At 40.0% G+C, this 23,626-nt stretch overlaps 1 protein-coding gene across 4 annotated transcripts in view; it reads right to left on the bottom strand.

Annotated features, from left to right (window-relative positions):
• The window catches only part of MTUS1 (microtubule associated scaffold protein 1), a 130,712-nt gene that overhangs the window by 61,166 nt on the left and 45,920 nt on the right, over positions 1–23,626 (bottom strand). For all 4 annotated transcript variants that reach the window (XM_054203655.1, XM_054203654.1, XM_054203653.1 and 1 more), the window contains 4 exons: positions 19,518–19,688; positions 14,840–14,965; positions 12,657–12,746; positions 11,335–11,382 (listed from right to left, as the gene is read on the bottom strand). In XM_054203655.1, the coding sequence (XP_054059630.1) occupies positions 11,335–11,382; positions 12,657–12,746; positions 14,840–14,965; positions 19,518–19,688 (435 nt within the window). The remainder of the gene's footprint in view (positions 1–11,334; positions 11,383–12,656; positions 12,747–14,839; positions 14,966–19,517; positions 19,689–23,626) is intronic.

Raw genomic sequence — 23,626 nt, 5'->3', positions numbered from 1 at the left:
GCTGGATGGGGCTCTGAGCGACCTGGTCTAGTGGGAGGTGTCCCTGCCCAGGGCAGGGGGTTGGAACTAGATGATCTTTAAGGTCCCCTCCAACCCTAACAATTCTATGATTCTATGATACTCATCATCCTGTAAAAGCAGAGAAGCTAAGTACCCCACTGAATCCCTAACTTCCTTCCTAAGAACAGGAGCTAAACCAAAGAATCTCTAGAGGGCAAGCGTGATGTAATGAACCACTCTAGAGACTGAGGAACGAATGAATCATCAGGCAAAATATAAGCAGATAAAAGCTCTATAGGGACATAAAAGCCCTTGTAGCAGGAGGCCAAAACTCCTCTCACAGAGATACACAAATAATATTTCCACTGCCTCCTCTTTCCCACCCCAGTCTGAGTGGAAATAGGCCATGAAGAAACAGATACATCGTAGTATCAATTTTTCAAGAAAACTTCTGATTTGAGGAAAGTGTCTTTTTGGTCTCTGGGGTTGGAGTCCTACAAATCCCACAAAGCTAAAAAAAAAATGTCTGCTTTATGCAGAAGTAGGACCTGACAACACTAATAAAAGCAAGAGAGGCATGTCAGTCCCATGTAGCACCCAGCACTCAGCTCTGACAGCAAGAGGACAGCCCATCCGTATACAAATGGCTCCTAGGAGACATGTAACTCATGGGGAGGTTCCTTCAACGTAGCGTTGCCAGAGCTCTGCATCACACCACGGTACGCTCCACCATGGTGGTGGCTATGTGTCCACCGGCGTTGCTCCCTTGGCTCAGAAAAAGAGCTCCTCCCGGTCTGGGTCTGTACCCCCTAAACCATCTAGTGCCCGGTGCTGGCAGGGTACAAAGCCAGGACATAATCCATGGGATCCCAACACAGCATGCCAGAACTTGCACTGTCTACATTTCATGCATAGCATGAGGATCACAGAGGTCTTTTTCTATCTTGACATTGGATAAGGGTGATGGAAAATAGCTCCAGAAAACAGCAGAATAAAATAGGAAGTGATATATAGCTCAGGCAGAGGACAAAAGGACCAACAGATTCTATTTACTAGCACCTTACTGCTGGCTTCCCTCCAACCCCAAGGGCAAAATTGGTGATCGACGTGGACAAAGGGGCTCTATCCTGTTATGACCATGTAATTCAGTCCGGGTTGGTAAATGCATCAATGCCTGATGACACGATCAAATTGATGGTGGGGCTAGACCTATTTTAACCCCAACAGATTTAGCGTATTTGCCACTCCCTGGGAACATCAGCAACGTGACAAGAAAGGAGAAAAGGGCACTGGCAGCAGTAGGCTCTTCAGTTCGGCCTCACGAGGCCATGTCTGCAGTATCGTACCTGTTTCTGCTGTCTCCATCCCTCTTTGCACATCCAGTAATCACTAAGAAAGCCATCGGAGTACAGTAAGTGTCTCATTGCAATAAAGTTTAAATGAGAGGCTAGATCTTTAGATCTGAGGTCCACATAGAGGACAACTGGCTCCATGTCATAAGACAGCATGGGCAGTGCGGAGCAGATGGATTTCACTGGCATGCTTTACTTCAGGACGGACTGAGAGGTGACCGCTTATGCAAAGAGATATGAGAGAAGCGGGAGCCTACTAAGAGCCAAAGGGTCATCTGTGTCCTAGTTTTTATTTCTGGAAAGTGACTGCCCCCCTCCACTTCCTGGTGCCCACCTTGCCCTAGCCAATGCTCCAGTGTGGAAAACTAACCTTCCTGCAGGCAACAATGCCCGCTGCCATGCCAAATGAGGCTTCAAGACTCATTTTAGGCTCCAATCCTCACCTGGAGAAAAAAGCAAACCTCTTCCAGCCACAGAGCAGGACCTAAAATCCTAAATAATTTAGGTTTCTTCTAGTATGCAGAAGCTTTTAATCATTATAAATTCAGCAGGCTGTCAAACAGGACGTGATGCTGCAGCGGATTCCCAGGCAAACAGCTACAGGGGTCAGGCTGATCTGTGCCTCTCTCACGCAACAGGGGTGGCATTTACAGTGCCTGCACTCTTTCAGAATTGAGAATAGCCACAAAACACTGCAAGAATCATTTCGCTTTTAACTTCTGACTTAAGGGAGCGGCAAGTTATTTTCCATGTGCGGGATGTCCCTTCCAAAATGGCATTTTTGTTAAAACCGCCTCAGTCAGAATCCTACAGTGCTTTGAAAAAAAAATAACCGCCACTCTACAACAGCAAATAATGTCACAAACATTAGGACAACACGCCTTAAAATATGAAGCTCCAATGATCTAGCCAAATGTGTCAATAAAACCAACTACCTCTGTGCTAGGAACTTCTGCTGCTCAGGAGCAGGCCAGATGAATGCATGAGTCCTTGTGAGCTTAAGCCTCAAGGAACATAGGAAAAATAGAAATTTTACTTAAGGCCACAGCTTACAGATCAATTAATTAATTATTTCTTCACACAATACAATAAATGCACTGTGCAACCGTTCTTCATCTATGGCCTCCCAATAACAATACTCTAGTGAAAAGCAACACTGCAAATAAGGACGATGTAGGCAAGTGTACGTCCTGAGACGTGCTGTGGTTTATCAGGAGATCACACAGCAAATTAAGGGCAACTCAAGAGGCGTGTTTCACTTATCTCTCTGTGGGTTTTGTATGTTCTTCATAGCCCCAGGGGTGCAGACAAAAACGCAAATGTACATTCAGTTTAGAAACTGTTTAACCATCTCTGACACAAGATCCATGAGTTTCATGTCTCTGGGACAGTGCCACGGTCTTTCAAGTATTATGTCAACTTATCTCCCTAACAGGGGTCAATGACAACAATATACGCAGCTACTGTACCTGCTAAAAAATGTCTTAAGAAATATAGGGAAAGAAAGGACTTAAAGGAAGCTAGAAGGAACAAGTCAGAGGACTTCAAAATAACTTAAAAAAAAAATATCATAAGAGGACATCAAGAGTCAGCTTTAGGATACCTCATACACCTTACCTCAAACTTAAGAAATCCAGTACGACAACCAAGTATTCAGTGTTTACTGCAAACACATAAAACAACGTGCACAATCTAAGGAACTCCAGAGAAGTTCTTAGATTCTAGTTCTTCCCAAGTCTGAGAACATCAGAAGAAATCCATACCTAGGTTTAACTGCAGAGGGAAGGGACAAGAAGACAGTAGAGAAAGCACCAAGTACAAGGATGCAATTCCAAGGAGGTGATAGAATGCAGCACTACACACAGCAACTCAGTTAGGAATAACAAAATGAAAATGGTTTTCTACTGGTACGTGACCCTGATGGTCAGTCAAAGCTCTACGGTCTCCTAACAAAATAAAAATTTATTGTCTTCCTAATTACTGAGAAAATTAGTGAGAATTTAGATGTTTTAAAATTAATTCAGATGGAATAGTAATGAAAGCACCATCTCTGGCTAATCCTAACAATGAGGTCTAGAATTTAAAGCCAGACTCCCATGCTAAAAGAGACTTGAACTCCAGCTCCCAACACTGGGAAGGTTTCTTTAAGCATCCCTTTGAGCCGATACAATCTGTGGATTTCTATTTCATCTGTCCCCTCTACTCATGCAGAGGCTGGCCTCGTCAATATTTAGGCAAGCATGAGGAAACCACAGCTTTGTGTTCTTCACTTGTGTGGCTTGTTATTGTGAAACATCAAAATAAATACCATGGAAGAGAACTACAGACATTCCTCCCAATGTCAGAATAAACACCACAGAAGTGAACTACAAACATTCCCTCTGTAGAAAGTCTGCATGCTTCTGTGGAGTATGGCTGTGCAGAGCTGGAGAGCAAGCTTCTCACAGAAGTTTGCAATTAAATAACAACAAACATCTCTGAAACATCTCATTTACAATCCAGAACACAGGTCCTTCCTTAAAAGCGTTAATAGAAGAAACAGACCTTGTAGTGTGAAAACCATTTGGGTTGTGCTACAAAAGGCCTTAATGAATGATGCTCTGGAAAACTGATAGGACCACATCAAATCCTCATTACTGGGGTTGTAATAATAATCCCAGCATTTTCAGTTGACCGATTTGAGAAATTCCTAACAGAATACCACTGTTTGAACAGATCTGGCCCAGGTTTTACTTGTGTGTTTCAAAATTCATTGTTTTTGTAAAGATACCTGTTGAAGGCACAGGGAGGCAGTGCTGATTTTCAGCATGGAACAAGAGACAACCTTCTGAAAAAGTGTTAATTTTCAAAAGATCAAGTTTGGGAAGAACACTAGGAACATGCATGCAAATACACCAATATACTTACTTGACAGCTGAAGGGACCGATCTGGAAGATATTAAGACTGTGTTGTCATGTGTCTTCATTTTTCGCATCCTATTCTCTATTGTGACAAACATACTACCTCAGGAAAACATCACTTATTTAAAAAAAAACAAACCAAAACGCTCAAAAGAGATGGTTTCAGCGTTTAGGGTGGCATTCTCTGAACATCAGCACCAGCCATTTCACTGTGAAGACTTCTGGCGCATAGTAGTTCTCACCCAAGGAATTAACTCCTTAGATCCAGCTGTCGTACTATGTTCAGTGACACGGAAAAGTCTGACTGAGAAAGTAACAGCTATTGGGTTTCAAAGATTATTTCAGGTTTACTGATATTCCCTTAGCTCTTCAAAATAAAAATCACCATATCTGAGGGCTCGGTGTTGGGACCATTTCTGTTTAACATCTTTATTGACGACCTTGATAAGGACATAGAGTGTATCATCAGCAAGTTTGCAGACGACACGAAGCTAAGCGGGAGTGTTGATCTGCATGAGGATAGGGAGGCTCTACAGAGAGACTTGGATAGATTGGACCGATGGGCCAATGCTAATGGAATAACCTTCAACAAGGCCAAGTGCCGGGTCCTGCACTTGGGCCACAACAACCCCATGCATCGCTACAGGCTTGGGGCAGTGTGGCTGGAGAGCTGCCTGGCAGAAAAGGACCTGGGGGTTCTAATTGACAAGAGGCTGAACATGAGCCAGCAGCGTGCCCAGGTGGCCAAGAGGGCCAATGGCATCCCGGCTTGTATTAGAAATAGTGTGACCAGCAGAAGGAGGGAGGTGATTGTCCCCCTGTACTCAGCACTGGTGAGGCCACCCCTTGAGTATTGTGTCCAGTTTTGGGCACCTCAATACGAGAGAGATATCGAGGTGCTGGAGCGAGTGCAGAGGAGGGCAACGAAGCTGGTGAAGGGCCTGGAGAATAAATCTTATGAGGAGCGACTGAAGGAGCTGGGACTGTTTAGATTGAGGAAGAGGAGGCTGAGGGGAGACCTCATCGCTCTCTACAACTACTTGAAAGGACATTGTAGAGAGGTTGGTGCTGGTCTCTTCTCACAGGTAATTAGCGATAGAACAAGAGGGAATGGGTTCAAGCTGCAGCAGGGTAGGTTTAGGCTGGACATTGGGAAAAAATTCTTCCCAGAAAGAGTGGTCAGACACTGGAATAGGCTGCCCAGGGAGGTGGTGGAGTCACCATCCCTGGATGTGTTCAAGACTTGTTTAGACGTGGTGTTAAGGGATATGGTGTAAGGGAGAACTTTGTAGAGTGGAGTTGATGGTTGGACTTGATGATCCCAAGGGTCTTTTCCAACCTAAATGATTCTATGCTCTCCTTAATGAACATATTAAATAAGAAACTCAAATTCATGCAGACTTAGATTAATTCTGCATTTATTTATATAGAGGTGGCATAACAAAAACCTGCTTTTGTAGTTGGTTCACATGTAATAGCTACACCACTTAAGCAGCTTTGCTACCTGTTTATAAGAACATTCTTTATTAGCCTGAAGGCATTCTGAGGCTACATCACATGAGACAATTAAGTCATTCAGATAGTCCTCATAGTTCATGTGGATGAAAAAACATCTAAAAAAAAAAAAGGGCTATAGCTCGCTTTATTTCAGGCATCAAAAGCTAGAAAGGCATAAAATAGTCCAGTGCACAGTACCAATAGCTACAAAGTATGTCTAAGCTTGATCTTTCCGTTCCTTTTCAAGAGATAAAGGAAAAAGATTAACTTACACTATTCAACTCCTAGAATTTCCCATCTGTAGAATATTAACTATCTTCATTAAACTCATAATAAATATAGTCTTAGTTATTCTTCACCCCACAGACTTTACAAACTGTTCAAGTTTTTCTGCAAGATTGCCAGGCTTGCCTTTTGGAGAGAGGGGTAGAGACACACAAACTGACTAACGCAACTTATTTATAAAAGCTGCAGCTCTTAACACAAGAGCCGGAGGATTCAGTCTCAACAGACCTATATTGAAATTCCTGATCAGAACTAGTCAGAGATGCTACTTCTGCAACACAGAAGACCTGGACCAAAATCCTCCCTGCTTTAACGCACACTTAAACATGGCTTTTTCTATGCCTGGAGTGCTTTAAGCACAGCACAAACTACTATCTGTTAAAAAGCAGAGTCTTCCTCCCTTTTTTTTTTTGTTTTAAGCTTCACTGCAGAAGATACGTAGTTTATTCCAGTGCAGAACAGAAAAAGAGCTTTAAAATGTTTAAGATATTTACCCATGAAACTGTTTCCTGTATGATTCTTAAGGGAATGTATTTCCCATGAGCTGCAGAGTACAGTATTAGAAGACAGTAAAAGAAAGGCAGAGTTGATTCAACAACAAAAGTTTTACTTATGGAAGATTTCCACATATTGCCATAGAAAGCTTTTTTAAAAATGGATACATGAAACTTAAAATCCCTGTTTAGGCAACACTGAAATGCAGTTTGTTCCAAAACTGCTATGTAGAGCTCTGCAACATGTATTCTCTATCAGAATTGTTGGGGGCTGTTGAGGGGTTTTGGTTCTTTCTTAGGAAACAGTTTAAGACCTCTGTGACTTTTTAACATGAATGAACATTCTTCTGAACTGAAGAAAATTTTACACTTAATCTTGCATCTGCAAAGTTGGCTACTCAAGAGAAACAAATAAGATCTGTCTATATTCTCTAATAACAATCCTAATAACATTTACGTTATACAGCATTAAAAGTCAATATTAAGATAAAACCCTCAAAAAAGAATACTCAAAGTGCTGAGACAGAAGCAGTTTGCCCTGTTTTCTGCATGTTGCTAGCACTGTGATCTATGCTAGAACTGCCACCATCTTTCCTGACTACCTTTCCTGCCTTGTTTTTAACTCAGGAGAGTTGCCCAATCCTACCTGCTCTATGACCAGCCACATGACCACTGATGTTCACATATGCATGAGGGTCTTTTCAAGTCCCCATGCAACAAGAACGCTGGTCGCACAGTTTCTTCTACAACTTGCAAAAAACTTCTGCAAACACCACTCCCCCAGAAGAACCCCCAAAGCCCTTTTGAGCAAATATGAAAGGAGAAACAGAGGTAATAAGCCACTTGATCAGATGTTCCTCATCAGCAGGGTAACTTGCCATACCATGCTGAAGAGTACTGATGGTCAACTGGATGAAAGAACTCACTGAAGACATAAGAATGTGGCGCTCATAATGATGTTCATCAGCTCTTAAAGTCTTCCCAATTTTTAAAGAAAGTTTACGCGTTTTCATATAGTATGATTATGGATTTTAAAACATTAATGATTTTTTTGCTGTTGTTAAAAAAGCACAGACACAGCTACATGTACATTAATCTCTCATTTTCCAGACGTTGAAAGTGCAAGTATTTTGAGGGTAACCTATTCTACCAGTGAATCTACAACGTAAGAAATGTTTCCCCTGATTTTTCAACAGTGATGACTGAGGACACAAAAGAAAGAGGCATTACCTGAACCTTAAAGTATGCCTTCATAAACTTGTTTGAACCAGAGCATTGTATTAGTAAAAGCATTCTATTCCAACTTAAGAGTTGGGGTGAGAAGCCAGCATCCGTCTTTAACAACCTGTTCCAAGAGACAGCTTCAGGGACTGTTACATTTATACCTTACTTCTCCCTTTCAGCCTGATCAGCACCACTATTCACTTTTGCAATAAGCCACCTGACTGAAGTTATTCCCTCCCCCAGCTTTATATTTTTCCCACAGCTGATTAGAACAAGCAGCCTTTTAACCTCTTTAAAAGGTTAAGACAACAGAACACCATCTTTCATGATGGAGCGTGTGCCGGTTTTGGATGAAGCTTCTTTGATTTTCATGGCTTCTATAGCTTTTAGTAACTGACTCCACTACGTATGCTCCATCACAGTATGAAGAGCGATGACATAAATCATACTGTTCTACTTAGTAATACGTTATGGGTATAGCCAGCAGTTGCCCTAGCTTTCCTGACAACAGGGTTGTGTCACAAGCGTGAGTGTAACTTGTCATCCATAATAAACCATATGACCCTTTCAAGGTCACTGAACCACAGGCTAAAGGTTTCCAATAAGTATTTGCATGCTTTATTCCTGAAATGATAGCTTTACCTTTGGAATTGCCAAAAAGGATATTTGCTTTTGCTTGGCCTACGTAGTACCGGGGATTATTGTATTGTAACCCATCCTTAACCTTCAGTCAATAACGGAGACACGAGGTTTGAATATCCACTGCACCTACCCCCTGCACTGCAATAGCCTGCGCAGGCACCAGAAGTAGGTCACTGTTTCTACAGGGAGGGCTGGAGAAACAGAGGAAAGAGCACTAACTTCACGCATTTTTAAAGGCGGTTTTGCACCCCATTCAAAATTCCATCTCAAGAGGCAACATTTTTAGTCATATTTACATTAAGGCCTTACACAAAGTGCACAAGTACATTCTTACTTTAAGGCAGCAAGTTAAGAAGGGTAATAAAATATATTATGCCCAAGAAGGTAATTTTGCCTAAGCAGCAAAGCCAATGCTGAAGCAAGATGCCACAGAACTTGTAGAAATTACTTGAACCACTGGAATATCACCCATGAAAAAACACAGAATTCACAAAAAGGAGTCTTAGGAATGTTTTTAACAGGAAAAAGGAATAAACTGAAATACGCAAGTCTCTCCAGTGCTACAGGCATACTAACAATACGCTGTGTCTGGCTTGGCATCACTGCTGTAAATGAATGGAAAACTAATAAAAAGCACAAACAGAGATCATATCCTAGAAATGCTTGCTATTTTTTTCCATCCTTGAAGTAATGCTAAAAGCAACATTAACAACTCGGCCAGACAATTAATGCATTAATACGGCAAACAATTTATTACCAGAGTCCTGCCTCAAGAACCTAGTCCTGAGACTTCAGAGAGAGCACATGGGCAAGAAACAGAAGTGGGGTTGGAACTCCTCACCAAACAAGGCTAAAAACTGTAGAGCTAACTACGGCACTGAAATAAAAGAACAGAAGCTTTAGCTAGCTAAAAATCACCAGAACAAAGCTTCACTATAGTATCAAGGCCACTAAAGAAAAAAAATAAAACAGCAGGCTCCATTCTACATGGTACCAGCTGGCATTATTTCAGTTCATTTCAAAAAAGATCATTTGTCTTTTCTTAAAATGTAAGACATTGTACTGCAGAAGATCCAAGCAGCCACACAATATTTTTATTCTGTTGTAAGAACTATCTGCAACTGTGAAGATGGAAAAAGAAATTACTGCATCAGAAAGCTTTGCATGCATAAATGGAAAATTATACTAATGCTCTGGATAAGTTAGAAGTGTATTAACTTGAAAGTCTAACATATCATCCAATTTTGGAAGCTGACTCGATACAGAAAACAGTTCAGGTACAAACCCTGAAATACAGCTATTCAACTGAAAGCTATTCAGGTGAAAATGCAATGCTAAAGAGCGTTTGCTGAAGAATTGCTAAATATTACAGTCAATTTGGAGTTTGTAGTTGTGTTTTTACAGCATTGAATATAATACTTCAAGGCTATGTGGCTACATTCTTTATTAGGTTGGAAAAGATGAATCACAAGAAAAGTTATATTAAGCCAGTAAAAAGGGGAGGGAGCACTAATTACTGTTCTGCCCAGAAAATACAGAGAAAGTGCCATGCTAAATTTACGGGAAAATAAAGTTATGTTTTAAGGCCATCATAAGCAAGTGGAAGAGGAATTTAATTTTCTGTTTCCAGTCCAGAAATGGACTTCATTACTTATTATGAGTTTCCTTAACCAAGCTAATCAAGACATTATGTTGCTAGCGGTATCATCCTCTATCCTCCTATATAGAAGGACGACATACGAGGTCATGAAACCCAGTGTCAGGCTATACCTAAACTAACAGTAGTGCAGTATCAATAGAAGCAACAAACAATCAGAACAAGAACTTTGTGTAAAGTGTTATGCTTGCTGTATGACAGAAGCCCTGACTCTTAACAGGAGATAACGAGCAAGGTGTTTGGTCACAATTAATACGCAGACATTTGACAGCCAAGATAGCAAAAGGCAAAAGCAGTAGACTCACATTATGACTATAATAAATGAAAAACCACACTGCCACAGTACCAGAGCTACAGGTCAGAACCGATTGACCCAGTAATCCCAGACTCAAATTTATAACATCTGCTTGGCTGCAGCACCTCTTTCAGAAAGACATCTGCTATTCACTCAGGGGACACAGGGCTTTCCAGTGATCTTCAGTGTCTTTTCAAAAGGGGCTTTTCAATGAGTAATTAATTACAAGCAGCTTTTAATTCAGCAAATACACACTGGTGCTGGGGAAACTAATTTAGACTGCCAGCTCTCTTGAAAAGACCTGGAAATTGCTGCAAGTAGAAACATCCTCTGAAGACTCTTCTGTCTGCTGGCAGATAGAAACTGGCACCAGGTGTCCCGACTGGCATAAACACTAAAAACAAACCCAATATGAAATCCTTAAAACACTGCCAGAATTTGGAACGCCATCTGCCACTTAATCAGCTGTCATTCCTCCCCTTGCCATACAAGCAGCCATCCACATCAACACGCTCAGATAATTTCAACTCCTTATTCAAGTGACACAGAGACACCTGACACCAAAAGGGTACCTACCACCAACCTTCCAGAAAAACCTGTTATTCTGCATGTCTTCTACTTTTTTTTTTTAAAGCCACAACACATGAACTTTGATCATTACTTACCTCACTGTAACTAAATAGCAAAAACTACATCCAAGTTTCATTACTTTTTTTTTTTTTGTTACAGTTAAAACCTCCTTTGGCTTCACTGGAAACAGAGAGTGACAGATAGCGCAGACTGCATTCTAAAAGCTGGGGAGCCAGAAGACAGTAAGTAGGAAAAAACCCAAGACTTTTCTCCATATCCCTTGAAACTGGAATCAGTGATTGTTTATGGAATTATCCATTGCAAAACTGTACTTACAAGAAAAGAACCACTGTACCAATATAACGTATAACTTAAGTTGCACCACAGAAAATGTAAAAACGCATTCAGAAAACTCACCAGAACCCAAAGAAAATAGCCTTTGGTGTCCATTTCTTCCAGGAATACCTATGATGTTCAGAAAAGAAAAAGAAAAGAAGAATTACACTTCAAGCCAGTAAAGGGCAGTGGGGGTGCCTTTTTACTGATTCTTTCTACATAAGCTCCTCAGACTTCACAACTTCAGTTTGTGTCTTGCGATGGCACATTCAACAGCAAGATTCAGCATTAAAAGGTTAAACTATTTGGAAAGTTCATGATGAATTCCCAATAAGCCAAACATTTTTTTCCCCCATTACAATTATCATACTTCATTTTAAGCAAGGTAGCTCTGTTTCATTTTACTTGTTCATAGAAGACCACAGATAATAGAAAACCACTTGTTTAGACTGGCATCATAGCAACTTTTTTCCACCTATACGCTCCAGTTATTTTATTGGTAAAAAAGAGGTATAAATTAAAAGCACCCTCAAATATGTTACCAATGAAGTCAGATATAAATGAAAGCACTGAGAGGGCTTATCTACCCTTACAGTATTTTATTTTTTTTTCTTTTTAGAATCTTGTGAAAACTGACCCAAGAACCTCATTATTTTGAGATATATTAATTAAATGAAAGCACTCTTTTGGACTGCTAGGTGTAAGTGCAAAAGTCATGTGCAGAAATTTCTAAGAGGTCTGTTGACAGCGTTCTTCAGGCTTCACATATAGCGTGTGACCCAATAGCAGGTATTTCAATAGGAAACAATCTGCTTTGTACCGTTACTGTACTTGTTTCCTTCACCTCAGCTGTGCAAATGGAAATTTGCACCTAAAGTGAAAAATTTGTCTTACACAGCATTCATATCTATTCTATTGATTCACTCTGTTAAAAATGACTGATTTCAATTGAAAGTTAAAGATAAAACAAGCATCTGATACAGAAACGTGGAGTAAGTATTATCCTCAACAGCGAAAGCTGATCAGCACACTCTCACAAGAACCTTGCTTAAATTAAACACAAACTTGAGAAATCTAGTCTGAGTTGTGTCTTGCAAGCGTACCATCTTATAAGCAGGTGACAGAACATCATTTCACAGACATTATCAAGAATTATGAGTCCTCATGGAATGCAAGTTTCAAGCAGATAGTGGACAATGAATGCCCTGATTTTTCCCCCCCAGATAAAACAAATACATAAGGAACGCTTTGCAAAGCCAGTCTCCGATACTGTGAACTACAAGGAAAAAGAGCAGACTGACCATCTCAACTACTCTGAAGTCATAGAGCACAGCTGCTCTTTCTCAAGATGGAGACATTCAAGGATATAAGTGAAAAATTGACTTTACCCAAGAGCTGATTACCTCTAGCCTCACTGACTTTTCTTGCCGAGTGCAGCGGCCCACATGATTTCGGTACGCACTGGTTCAGTGAAGCAGACCTGGCCTTGGCTCCTAGAAGCAGAAGCTTAGATCAGTTGCTAAAGTACAACTATGGCAGCAATTAAACACATGCCTAACATTACCTATCTACAGTTAAGTATAAGACACACAAATCTACTCAAATAAAACACAAAAAGAGACACTTAGAGAATTTAAGCAACATTTAAAGTTAATTTTGCTTTACCAGAACTTTCTTTGGAAGAAATAAAAAGATAGTTTTAATAAAGCTTCTAAGCAGAAGAAAATGTTACTAAAGATCGATAGTAAAACGTTACTAAAGGGCTAAACGTTACTTTAGCACTAAGATCGAATTAATTAAGTCTCAAAATAGCAGCAAACACAGCTATGGAAACATTGGCTGAAAGGGACCTCCGGAGACCACCTATCCAGGCTCCCACTCAGAGCAGGGCCACCACACCAAGACGAGATCAGCTGACAGTGCTTCTGTCTAGCCAAGCCGCATCGCAAACCTCCAGGAAGGGAGGCTCTATGGCCCTGCTGGGCAATGCTCCATCTCCCACTCCACAATTTGCAGTCATTTCCCATTGCCACATCATCTGAGAAGACTTTGGCACCATCACCTTTGTAACTGTCTTTCCCAAGTTATTGCAGACTGTTACAGTACCTCCCCTTACTCTCCTTTTTGCCTGACTCCACAAGCTCAACTCCCTCAGCCTCTCCTCACCGGCCATGTGGTCAGAGACTCTAACCACCTTCCTAAGTCTCCAGTTGGCCTTTCCAGTTTCTAAACAACCTTCTTGAACTGGGAGAGGCCCAAAACACAACAGAGTAGTCCAAATAACACTGAGCCGAGAGGGTAATACCAGCTTCTTCTGGCCACACAGATCCCACAGAGACCAAAGCTTCTAGTGCCCAGGTCACTGAAGATGTTGAGCAACGCATAGCTGTCGCATGTGTTGGATCCTAACAGAAAGCATCAGCTTGTCAGACAGACATATAATTTGTGTGTTTCAAAACGATTTACAGTTTGTGGCAAATTCTCTTTCTTTTCGCTGCTTACCATTTTAAAACGTGTCATTATAGCGTGACACTTGGCAGGCATCTCTTCTATTTATTCTCAATTATGTCAGATACCAGCTTAAAACTTACTTAGGCCTAAAGCAGGAGCATAGTATTTAGTTAGGTTTATCCAATTACAACAACCAGTTCACCACAAAGATGGTCAGAAGCAAGCTGATTACAACTAGGATTTAGGAGAGAGACACAGCAAGCTTATTTATCTGCTCCCATTATGTCTTTAATTGTGGCCAGAGAATGAGTTGTCAACTGCTGTTTGCGGCTTGAGTGGAGAAGCCACTGTTGGTCGATCTGGGGTCCTGGCTCAAATAGGAAGAAGAACCAGAATAGTGCTTAATACAGAGCCAGAAAGTACATTTAAATTAATGTTTCCTTTAGCACCAGATGATGAAGCATAACTGCCTTATCTCCATTAAAAATTAGAGCAAACCATTGCTTCCACTTCAGCCAGTAAGAAAAATATCAAGAAAAAGCAGCATGAAGAGCTAAGCTGTTTCTGGGACTCTTCACTTGGAAAGATGGGACAGTGTCATTCCTCTACAAAAGAAGTTACTTCATCTAGTAATATCTTATTAAAAGAATATCCCCATCCCCCAAGGTCCTTTCTGTCCTGAAAGGGGTGAATATAATGCAAAGTCTGCATGAAGGTGAGGACGACAACCAGGATAAATTCAGGTTAGATCTACCCTGCAGATCACCAGCAGCCGCAGAGTCTGTGCCTGAGCTTTGTGACAGAAAAGAACTCTTATTAAAACAAGATAAACCCCACACAATCACACCTGCCACGTAGCAAAGTGAATTTAATCCCTGTGTCACGCAAACCTTTGACATATCAGAGCACAGACCTCTTCCTCATTTGCCTGAAATACCCCAGTCAATTATGACAATACAAAGGATATTTTAGCCTGCCTATGAAATCTTACAAAACTTGAAGCACCCCGATGTTATTTCACTTCCTCACACTATTTTCCAAGACCACTGTTTAATAAACATCACTTCACAAGGCAGGTAAGGTTCCATAATGGTAGCAATTAGAGTTTACTCTACCTACAAACAAACCCATATACCTTTTGGAGTTGGCTTCAACGAGTGTAATCTAGGTCTCGGCGCTGCTTTCAAAGGGACAGATCCCGGAGTACCATTCTGGCAGGCTGGTTTTGAAGGCCATTCTCCATTCTTGATGATGACTGTGGCTGCAACACAGAACAACCAAGAATTTGCTCTAGGCAGTATCTAGTTTGGGGAAAATTAAATCCTAAAACAAGCCTGTTTTACCCGAGGCTAAAGTCAGGAGAAACACAAGGAGGAATAAAAATATTATGACCATCTCTGATATCTTCAGTACAGACTGATGAACTGTAACAGATTAGCCTATGACTGTTACAAAAACTTCTCAGAACTAGACATACAGCTTTGAACTATACTAAAGAAGGGGGCATATATAAAACTATATTGATCAAGATACATGACTAGAAGTCTGATCTTGCATTTCAGTTTAAGCCAAGAAAAAGCATCATCAGTACACAAAGACATTCTGGTCACAGAATTGGCTGTTAAAAAAATAAAAAACAAATAAAACGCAGACAAAGTCCTCATGCAACACCTTCCCCTCTTCTCTCTTACTGGAGCTGAGCGTGCTGTTTCAATGATGTGGTGCACGTACCACCTCTGCACCCCTTCCATCCTTCTTGTGGGACACTAAAAACGTGTGAGCCCAACTGCATTCACCAGCTCCCAAACAAGTTTTAAGAAAGGTTCCTGTAGTCTCTGTTCATAACAGCAACCTCCTCGGTGACAGCAGACCTCAGAAGACTCCCTCCATCCCCAAAGAGAGAGATGAAGTCATACAGCAAAATACTCCCTGCGAAAAGGCGTAACAGACCCAAATTGGGAAAGGCAGGACAACAAGCAATCATACCTCACGTCAAAATCAGGCTTCCAACTAACAGGGCAGTTGCTACAGAAGACACTTTGTTCCATTTCAAAGGAACTTCAGAGGTTTGGGCTTATTGTCACAATAGAAATTTTCCCTTGAAAAAAAACAAAACTGAAATTTGGGGAAAGCATTGTTTTATTTTTCTGGGAAAAAAAAAGAAAATACTGCTACAGTAAGTATAGATTGAGTAGACTTTGGTTCAGGTACTAAAAAGTTATGTACTCTGACACATTAAAGAATAAGAAATTGACATTGCATTTACCAGAGACAACCAAAGACACTGGAATAGTTCATCACACTGTTGCCTTTTTCTCTAGTCATTTAAAGAAAAAAAAAAGGGGGGGGGAGGGTGTGTCATATAATATCAGGTTTGCCTCAGATTACCTTTAAAAAAAAATAATCAGCCGCGTTAAAGTGCTAATGTGAACTACATATCTAATATTGTTCACAGAAAGATGAACATATAGTCTTGAGATTATTTTAGTGTCTTCAAATGCATTAGCATAAGCCATAAATTAACTGCTTAAAAAAAAAGATGCTTTTTGGCCCCTAATCAATACATTTTCAACAACAGAAAGAGGGACAGAACTGCTTTCTCTTTTAGAAACATATGTAACTGAAGTCGTCTTTGTTTTTTTTAAATAAAGTTGGAGCCTCTCTAAAGGCACAAAAGCTGAGTATCTGCAAAAAAAAAAAAAATAAAAAATCTATACATGAGGAACAATTTGCCTAACACATCAATAACACAATTATGCTGCAGGAATCTGACCCTGATCAGCATCAGATGATTCAAACCAATTTGGTTTAGTACAGCAAGACGCCTGAAGCAGTCCTTAACTTTTTCCATAAATCACTGAAGTAAGGATTTTTGCTCAGAGTTCACTGCACACAGCTAACAACTGCCCACAAACTGCTGAGCTACTTGCTTCTAAATCAGAAGTGTGCCATGGAAGAAATATTTTGGGTAAGTGAGAGCATTTCTGGTGTGGGACTCATCAGGGCACTGTCTCTTCATATTAGAAGCTCTGGAGTCAGGTAATCAGACCACATGCAGAAAAAAAAAAAAAGGCAAAATTTGGTCAAGATATGATTCAAAGATGGTTATTCACACAATTAGGAGCAGGTACTGCAATCTTGATGAAAGACAGACAGGTATGAAGTGATCTCAGCCCAGCTGAGATTTAAAGGGTTTAAAAACTCAACTCATTAAAAGAATTTTAGTGAAGTATTGACTGTAGGGAAAGGCAGCTCCAAGTCAATTGCTCGGATCAGCTTTTTAACTTCTGAAACACTGTTTCCATTGTATGCAATTATTCTAATGCAATTCCAATTTGGATTCTTGCTTTTTAACCTCAGAGTTTAAACATTTCAGTATGGTTCAAATGATACATTTTCAGTTCAGAACTGAAATTGAGAAGACTTCTCTCCTGTTAAAAATACAATTTTTCAATGCTCAAACTGACAGCTTGCATGCAAAATACGCTTTTAACAACAACAACTCCTCAAATGTCAGTATTTCCACACTGCTCAAATAGTAAGTCTTTTTAGAGAAAAGAATCATAAAACTCAAGTGCTCATTAGACAAAAAAAACCAAACTCTCTAATGCTGCCACAGGAAATTACCAATCCAAGGATATCCCATAACAAAGGGCTGAGCTGACACAGCAGGAGAAACGCTCCGTTTTGTAATTATTTTTTTTTCTCCGCTAACACAAGGCAAACTCCTTAAGCAAAACAAGCCAAGTGACTTCATCAATTCAATACTGTTGACAGGATCACAATAGTTTGTCCTAAATTTCATAACATTCACAGACTAAGCCTCCCTTCCTGATCTCTGTGCATCCCATCAATCTAAAAAACATTTTAGGTTTACAAGTATGGATTTTTTTTTTCCTAACATTATTGTACAGTAGACGAAATGAAATAATTAAAAACATTAACAACACCGTACTTAAAACATTAAAGTACAACGTCAAGTCATTAGTTCTTTTCAATTTGATATAAAGTCACAAAAACCGCACTATACTAGTATGTGAATCATATCTAACCTAATTTCATTATACTCACAAAACCTGACCATCAGACTTAAATCATTCTCATCAAGTGTAACAGTTTAACTAAAGAAAAATCATCTCATGGAAAATCAGCAAGTCAAAACATTGCATACGTTTACCAACCTCCACAAAAATACATGCTTTAAAAAAAAAAAAAAAGAAAAAAGAAAGAAATAAAAAGGAATACAACCTACTTCTTTTCCCAGTAAACGTGGCTAACAAAGGAATAATACAAAAGCTGTAAGATCCCACTACCAGCAGTGTCAGTAAGGTAATATCATAGTGGCTTCCTGAGTCAGTCGGTGGTGTTAGTGTAGAATTGATGAAAATAACAGGAGAAAAATTAGTTTCTGTGCAACTGCGGAGTCCTCCGGGTATAGTCATTTAAAAAGGATCAAAGTAAGCTGAAAGCCAAAGAGACTGCAGCCATGTTCAACCTCTCATATTGCTCCCTGCTTGCTCTTCATGAATCGGAGTGGAAAAAATTGTAAGCTTCAAGGCAGTGGACAAAACAGATTAAACCAGCTAGCAAATCAGGCTAAATAAGGAGTCATCTGTTTGAATACTTAATCTGAATACCGTTCTTTGTTACGAAGCGATGACCCCTTCCCTTTGTTACAGGAGGGAGTAAAATGAAGAGAGGACAAAGCTGCTTAGGAATGCCAGATACATCCTAAACCTGAACAGCAAAAGTCAACATGGCTGTCACGGTAACAGAACCGACCCGACTACACAGGAACAGGCACTGCGTATTTTATTGCACGTACTCGTTCTTTTGAGGAATATATTAGGTCTTAGTTTTTTTTAATGAAGGCACTACAGGGAAGAAAAAAGGGCAAGAGAAAATTGAGTTATATACATATGCATGTATATGCGCATACATAAACTACAAACGTATGTTAAATCACAGTTCTCTCTTTCAGTCCATTGAAGACAGCTTTAAATGACATCTGGCACAAAGGAAAGGCCTTTGCCCGGTATCCAAGATATAACAAACGACGTGATGGTAACAGAATATTTGAATACGTGTAGCTGGGAATACTGATATATCTGACAGTCAGTTGTGCGTTTCTTCCTTCAGGTTTTTGCCCCTAGAACTCCTACACCTGCTGGTACAGACCCTTTGTAGAGCTTCAAATCAAAGCTAGTTCTGTTATTTTTCTCCCTAATTTTAATCAAGATGGATTTGGTTCAGATCACACACCAATGCTTACAGTTACCTTAGAAATCACCACAGAAGTCTACCCATGCAAAGTTTTATATTCTAAAAGCAGTTTCACATACCTGCTTTTGATCTCATCTACACGTTTTGTCTTAAAATTCTGAAAACAGATATAATCTAGTTCAAAAAGAGCTGTTTGTATCAAAAATCTGTAATGTGCCATTCCAAGTATTACAACATGTAATCCCTTCACATCCTTCAGACATTTCTTATTACGCTATAAGTAAACATAAGGAAACTTCTGCTCAAGAAGAGCCGCTGTTTTTGTGATGTTTCGGGATGGAAGAGGAGCTTTACTGAAACCTCTACTCATCAAACCACAATCCAAGGCTTAAAGCTCCTTCAGGTGACATGTCTCAAGAAGGAAAGTTGTAAGTTAAGAGCCCCAGAGACCTAGCACTAATAATAAGTTGCACAATGAGAATTAACACAGGCCTTTGTCAGACAGGACTCCCTTCAAGGGGATTTTTTTTTTTTCAACAAGCAGCTGATGCCGGCTGTCAGTTAAAACCCGTATACTGACGGATACTTACTGCTGAAAAGACTTTGCTCGCTCTGAGTGCTGCTGACCGACGAGATGCTAGGTGTTCTCTGAAGACCTTTGACAGGCACTTTGGATTTGGTGAGCGATTTACCGGAGCTAGCCCAGGAGACTGGAGAATTTTTCACGGAGGCTTGCTTCTCTCTTGGCAAAGATCCTGTACCTGTCAATTGAGGGGGGAAAGGAAGGGAGAGAAAAGAATAAAGGAGTTGGAAATAAACAATTGCTGCTTCTATGTATATGCCTACAAGTAAAAAGATTCACACATTAAAAATACATGTAAAAGGTTTAATCTACCTCACATCGACATGGTAAAAAATGTTATTGTAAATGCAGAAAGACAGTTCCAAGGATTTAAAGGATCCCGTTTTACCTGCATGTTGACCTCAGGAACAAGTCAAGAGCATTACAGACAGGCCTTCAAGGCAGACACGCACAAAAAAAGAAATGAAATCTTTCTTGCAGTCTCCTACCTCTATGTATTATGGTTCACTGTACTGGCAATCCCATAAAAATTATAACCTCCATCTCAAAGACAATCCAAGAAAGATTATTTTGTTTGTTCCCACCTCCAAAACAGATTCCCACCCCCCCATCTGCGCTCTAAAAGAGCACATCCCGTCAAGGACAAACACAGCCTGAGAGTATCAAGTGGTGCGCTCACATAATGTACTGAAAACTGACTAGTTCTGCAGAACTAGTTAAACAGCACTCCCTGGAACCAAGTTCTTAGTGGCCAACTGATGCAGACATATTTTTGCATTAATTGCTGTTTTCATTTGAGCTTGTTGAATACAAATGCCCAATAGCTGAGTGTCTAGATAGGGGACAGGTGTGCCATCTTCAGACAGGAGCTTACCCTTGTACTACTAACAAAGCAACAACATTTTCTGCAAGAAAATTTGAGGTTAGTGACATTAAGCTTTTAGTTTGTTTCTGAAAAGCGTGCACCCAGATTAAAACTACAATGGCACAAAAGAAGTTGTGTACACACAGACCTGTCTTGTCACCACTGTCAACTTGGGTTGACTCCTGTCAGCTCTGATCTCAAGCTCTTTAAACTATGCAATAACTACAGAAAAGAGGTTTTCTACTTTGTACAAAAACAAGAAGAGATATGGAAGATAGGCTTAATTTTTTTTTCAAAAATATTTTGTTATTATAACAAAAGTTATTTTACAAGATACCTTAAGTTCTGATGTCACTGCCATTCTCAAGTCTGACACATAGTTTATCTTACTCAAAAAGAGATGACTACAGTGTTTCAGATTTGACTTAGAACACTCAAGTTTCTACTTAAAGGGAATACCCTTCCCTTTATTCTTGTCACCATAAGCCACATTTCAGTTTTGCTTAAGCTATGTAAGAGACTGCTGAAATATGACAAAATTAGCTAGTAGTTCCACTTTATTCAACATCAGTTTTGCTGCAGGATCTCCACTCTTAAATACCAGTGACCAAGAAACCGTCAATTTGCACTAGGACCAAGAAAGCGTGACATTAAGGGGATTACATTAAGATCTAGGCAAGAAAGACATTTACGCCCAATGTCTGCTTTTCAACAGTAGGTGGTGTGACAGGATTAGATAACTTGTCTCAAAATACCGTTTCAAAAAGGGAAAACCAGGAACAGCACTAGGAAAGGAAGCTACATCCAAGCTATTTCCCTCCGTGCAGATCAACTCAGTAACAAAAGAGAAATCCTACATACAACATATACTAAACATGCATTAGGATATTAGATGATACAGGTCACGGAATATACCACACAAGCTTCAATGAGTCGCTAAACACGTTTGATGTCAGATCTCTCTTCAGAGCTGCAGAACTGCGACTCTGCACAGTATTAAATCTCCAAGACAAAAATTATCAGTCATATTTTAGAATTTTTTGTAAGTTACTGCAATGGACACTTGGGTATCTCCAACTCATTAAAGAGCCCCCAGCCTTTGTCATGCCATGAGAAACACCATAACCCACAAGCTCTCACTTACTGAAAACATCTCTGAAACAGCACTCCAGACCACGTATCTGAAATTGTGTGTTTGAAAAAAAGAAAAAAAAAAGCAAAAAAGTTTCTGTGACAACTAAACTTCATACGACAAATGTGACAGCTTTCTAAAACTTTCCACATTGTTTTCTAAAAGGTTGTTTCATTAATGGATCAACATACCAGAACAGTAATTAATCCAGACTAGTCAGAAATTCCTTTACTAAACAGCCTCTCAGCAAAACAAGGTGCAAAAACCAAACAAACCCCGCTCCCCCCCAAAACAAACAAACAGAAAGGGGCAGCTGTACCTACACTGCATGAGAAGTTTGTATGACTAAGTTAAAGGTTTATATTTCAAAAGGCAGCCAGAGGAACAAACGCAGCTTATCAACTGCATTTGCTATTGTGCTGGACTCGTTCATCCAGTTCAAGAGGTACGGGAACAAAATCCTGTTTTCTTCACAGTGATTTTTCTCGCAAGAGGGATCGAGGCAAGCACGTGAAAAAGCTGCTTCTCTTCTCGTACAGCGCGTGCCCTGTATATGATTTGGAGCCAGCCCGGCTTCTCTGCAGCCACCGGAATGCAGCAGTGCCCTAAACCAGCCCTGAACTCAAACCCACGGCCAGCTCTGGGATGGCCAGTTTCAGAAGCGCGGCAAACACATGACCTTTGCTCTTTCCTTAGTTCTTTTCCTGCTTGGCGCTTTCCTATAAAGCTTCCATTAAAATAATTACCCAAGCACTCAGATACATTTTTTTCAAAAGCCCAGCTCAAGGGAGGATTTCTTTTAAGCCATGACACAAGATCATTAAGCAACTACTCCAGGTGTTACTTCAACTAACAACAATGGTTTTACAAAATATTTTTACAATTACCATTCCCTAAGAAAGGGGAGCACAGAATTAGATGCAGAGGTTTTGAAGACAGAAGCAGGAAGATATAAACAAAAGTACTGGAAACAAGCACAAAAGCAGGATATTTGGTGAACCATAATTATAAAGACAACCAGCAATAGCATCAAAGTAACAGGCTTTCATCAGTTATTTAATCTAGTCACTGAAGTGGAATACGAGAAATATCACATTCCTCTACAGTGAAGTAAGGAGCTGGCAATTCTTTAGAAAAAAAAAAGTCTCTACGCAACAACTACGTTACTTCAAGTATGTTAAAGTATCTCTTGTACTGGAATGGAAATAAGCAAGGAACAAAGCTCATTTTTCAAGAGACTCTGAAGTCAGATTTCATATCCTTACTCAAATAATCATCCTCTCATATGAATCTCTCATGGGTGGTTATTGATAAGAATAAATTAAGGCTTCCTTTAAATAGCACTGGAGGCTAAAAAATTCGAATTGAGAGAATAAACATATGCCAGTAGTGGTGAACTTAAGACTTCACTGACACCAGGCAGACTGTCAAGTTGAATACGTATTCACCAAATCCACCATTTCAAACTGGATCGACACATTTCACATCTAGAACTGAGCACAGAGCAACTGGCATTCACCGAGCTACGCAACACCTGGAAATGAACGGTTGGAAGCCTTTCCCAAACAGAAACTCAGGGCAGACTAAGCGCAAAAGGAGTCTTTGGAAGAATGTTTTTGTTGTTACTGTTTTTGTTTAACCCTAAGGCTAACAGCAATAGTTGGTTTGGCCTTTCATTGCCTTATCTCTTGAATATGTTGAATTTTGGATTTTTGTCTTATGCTTTCTGATTTTTCCTGCAAGTTTAAAAACCCAGAGGGTTCTATTTTAGAACTGCTAAACTTCTTAGCTTTTAAAAAAATAATTTAAATTATGATGAAAAACCCAGTCTAAGCCTACAGTACAAGGTCTTTATAAAGCAAGGGGAGCAAACCTTCAAGAAAACATGCTATTTTTTGGCACCTATTGAAAGGAGCAGGTAAATGATGGAAAGACAAACTGGACTTTGGTATTGTTTCCAGCAGACCGATCTTAACATATTTGTAAGGGTGTTTATGGTTGCTATTAAGAGCACTGTAAAGCAGCAGCAATACTAACTCATTTCTGATGGCTGCAAGCCCCCCAGGTTGCCTGATTAGCCATTCAGCAGTATTAGCTATACTTTATTAGACTATACATA

The sequence above is a fragment of the Rissa tridactyla genome, chromosome 5, assembly GCF_028500815.1.
Source record: "Rissa tridactyla isolate bRisTri1 chromosome 5, bRisTri1.patW.cur.20221130, whole genome shotgun sequence".
NCBI lineage: Eukaryota > Metazoa > Chordata > Aves > Charadriiformes > Laridae > Rissa > Rissa tridactyla.
Note: the sequence above shows the minus strand (reverse complement) of the source record. Positions and strands in the feature narration are given on the sequence as shown.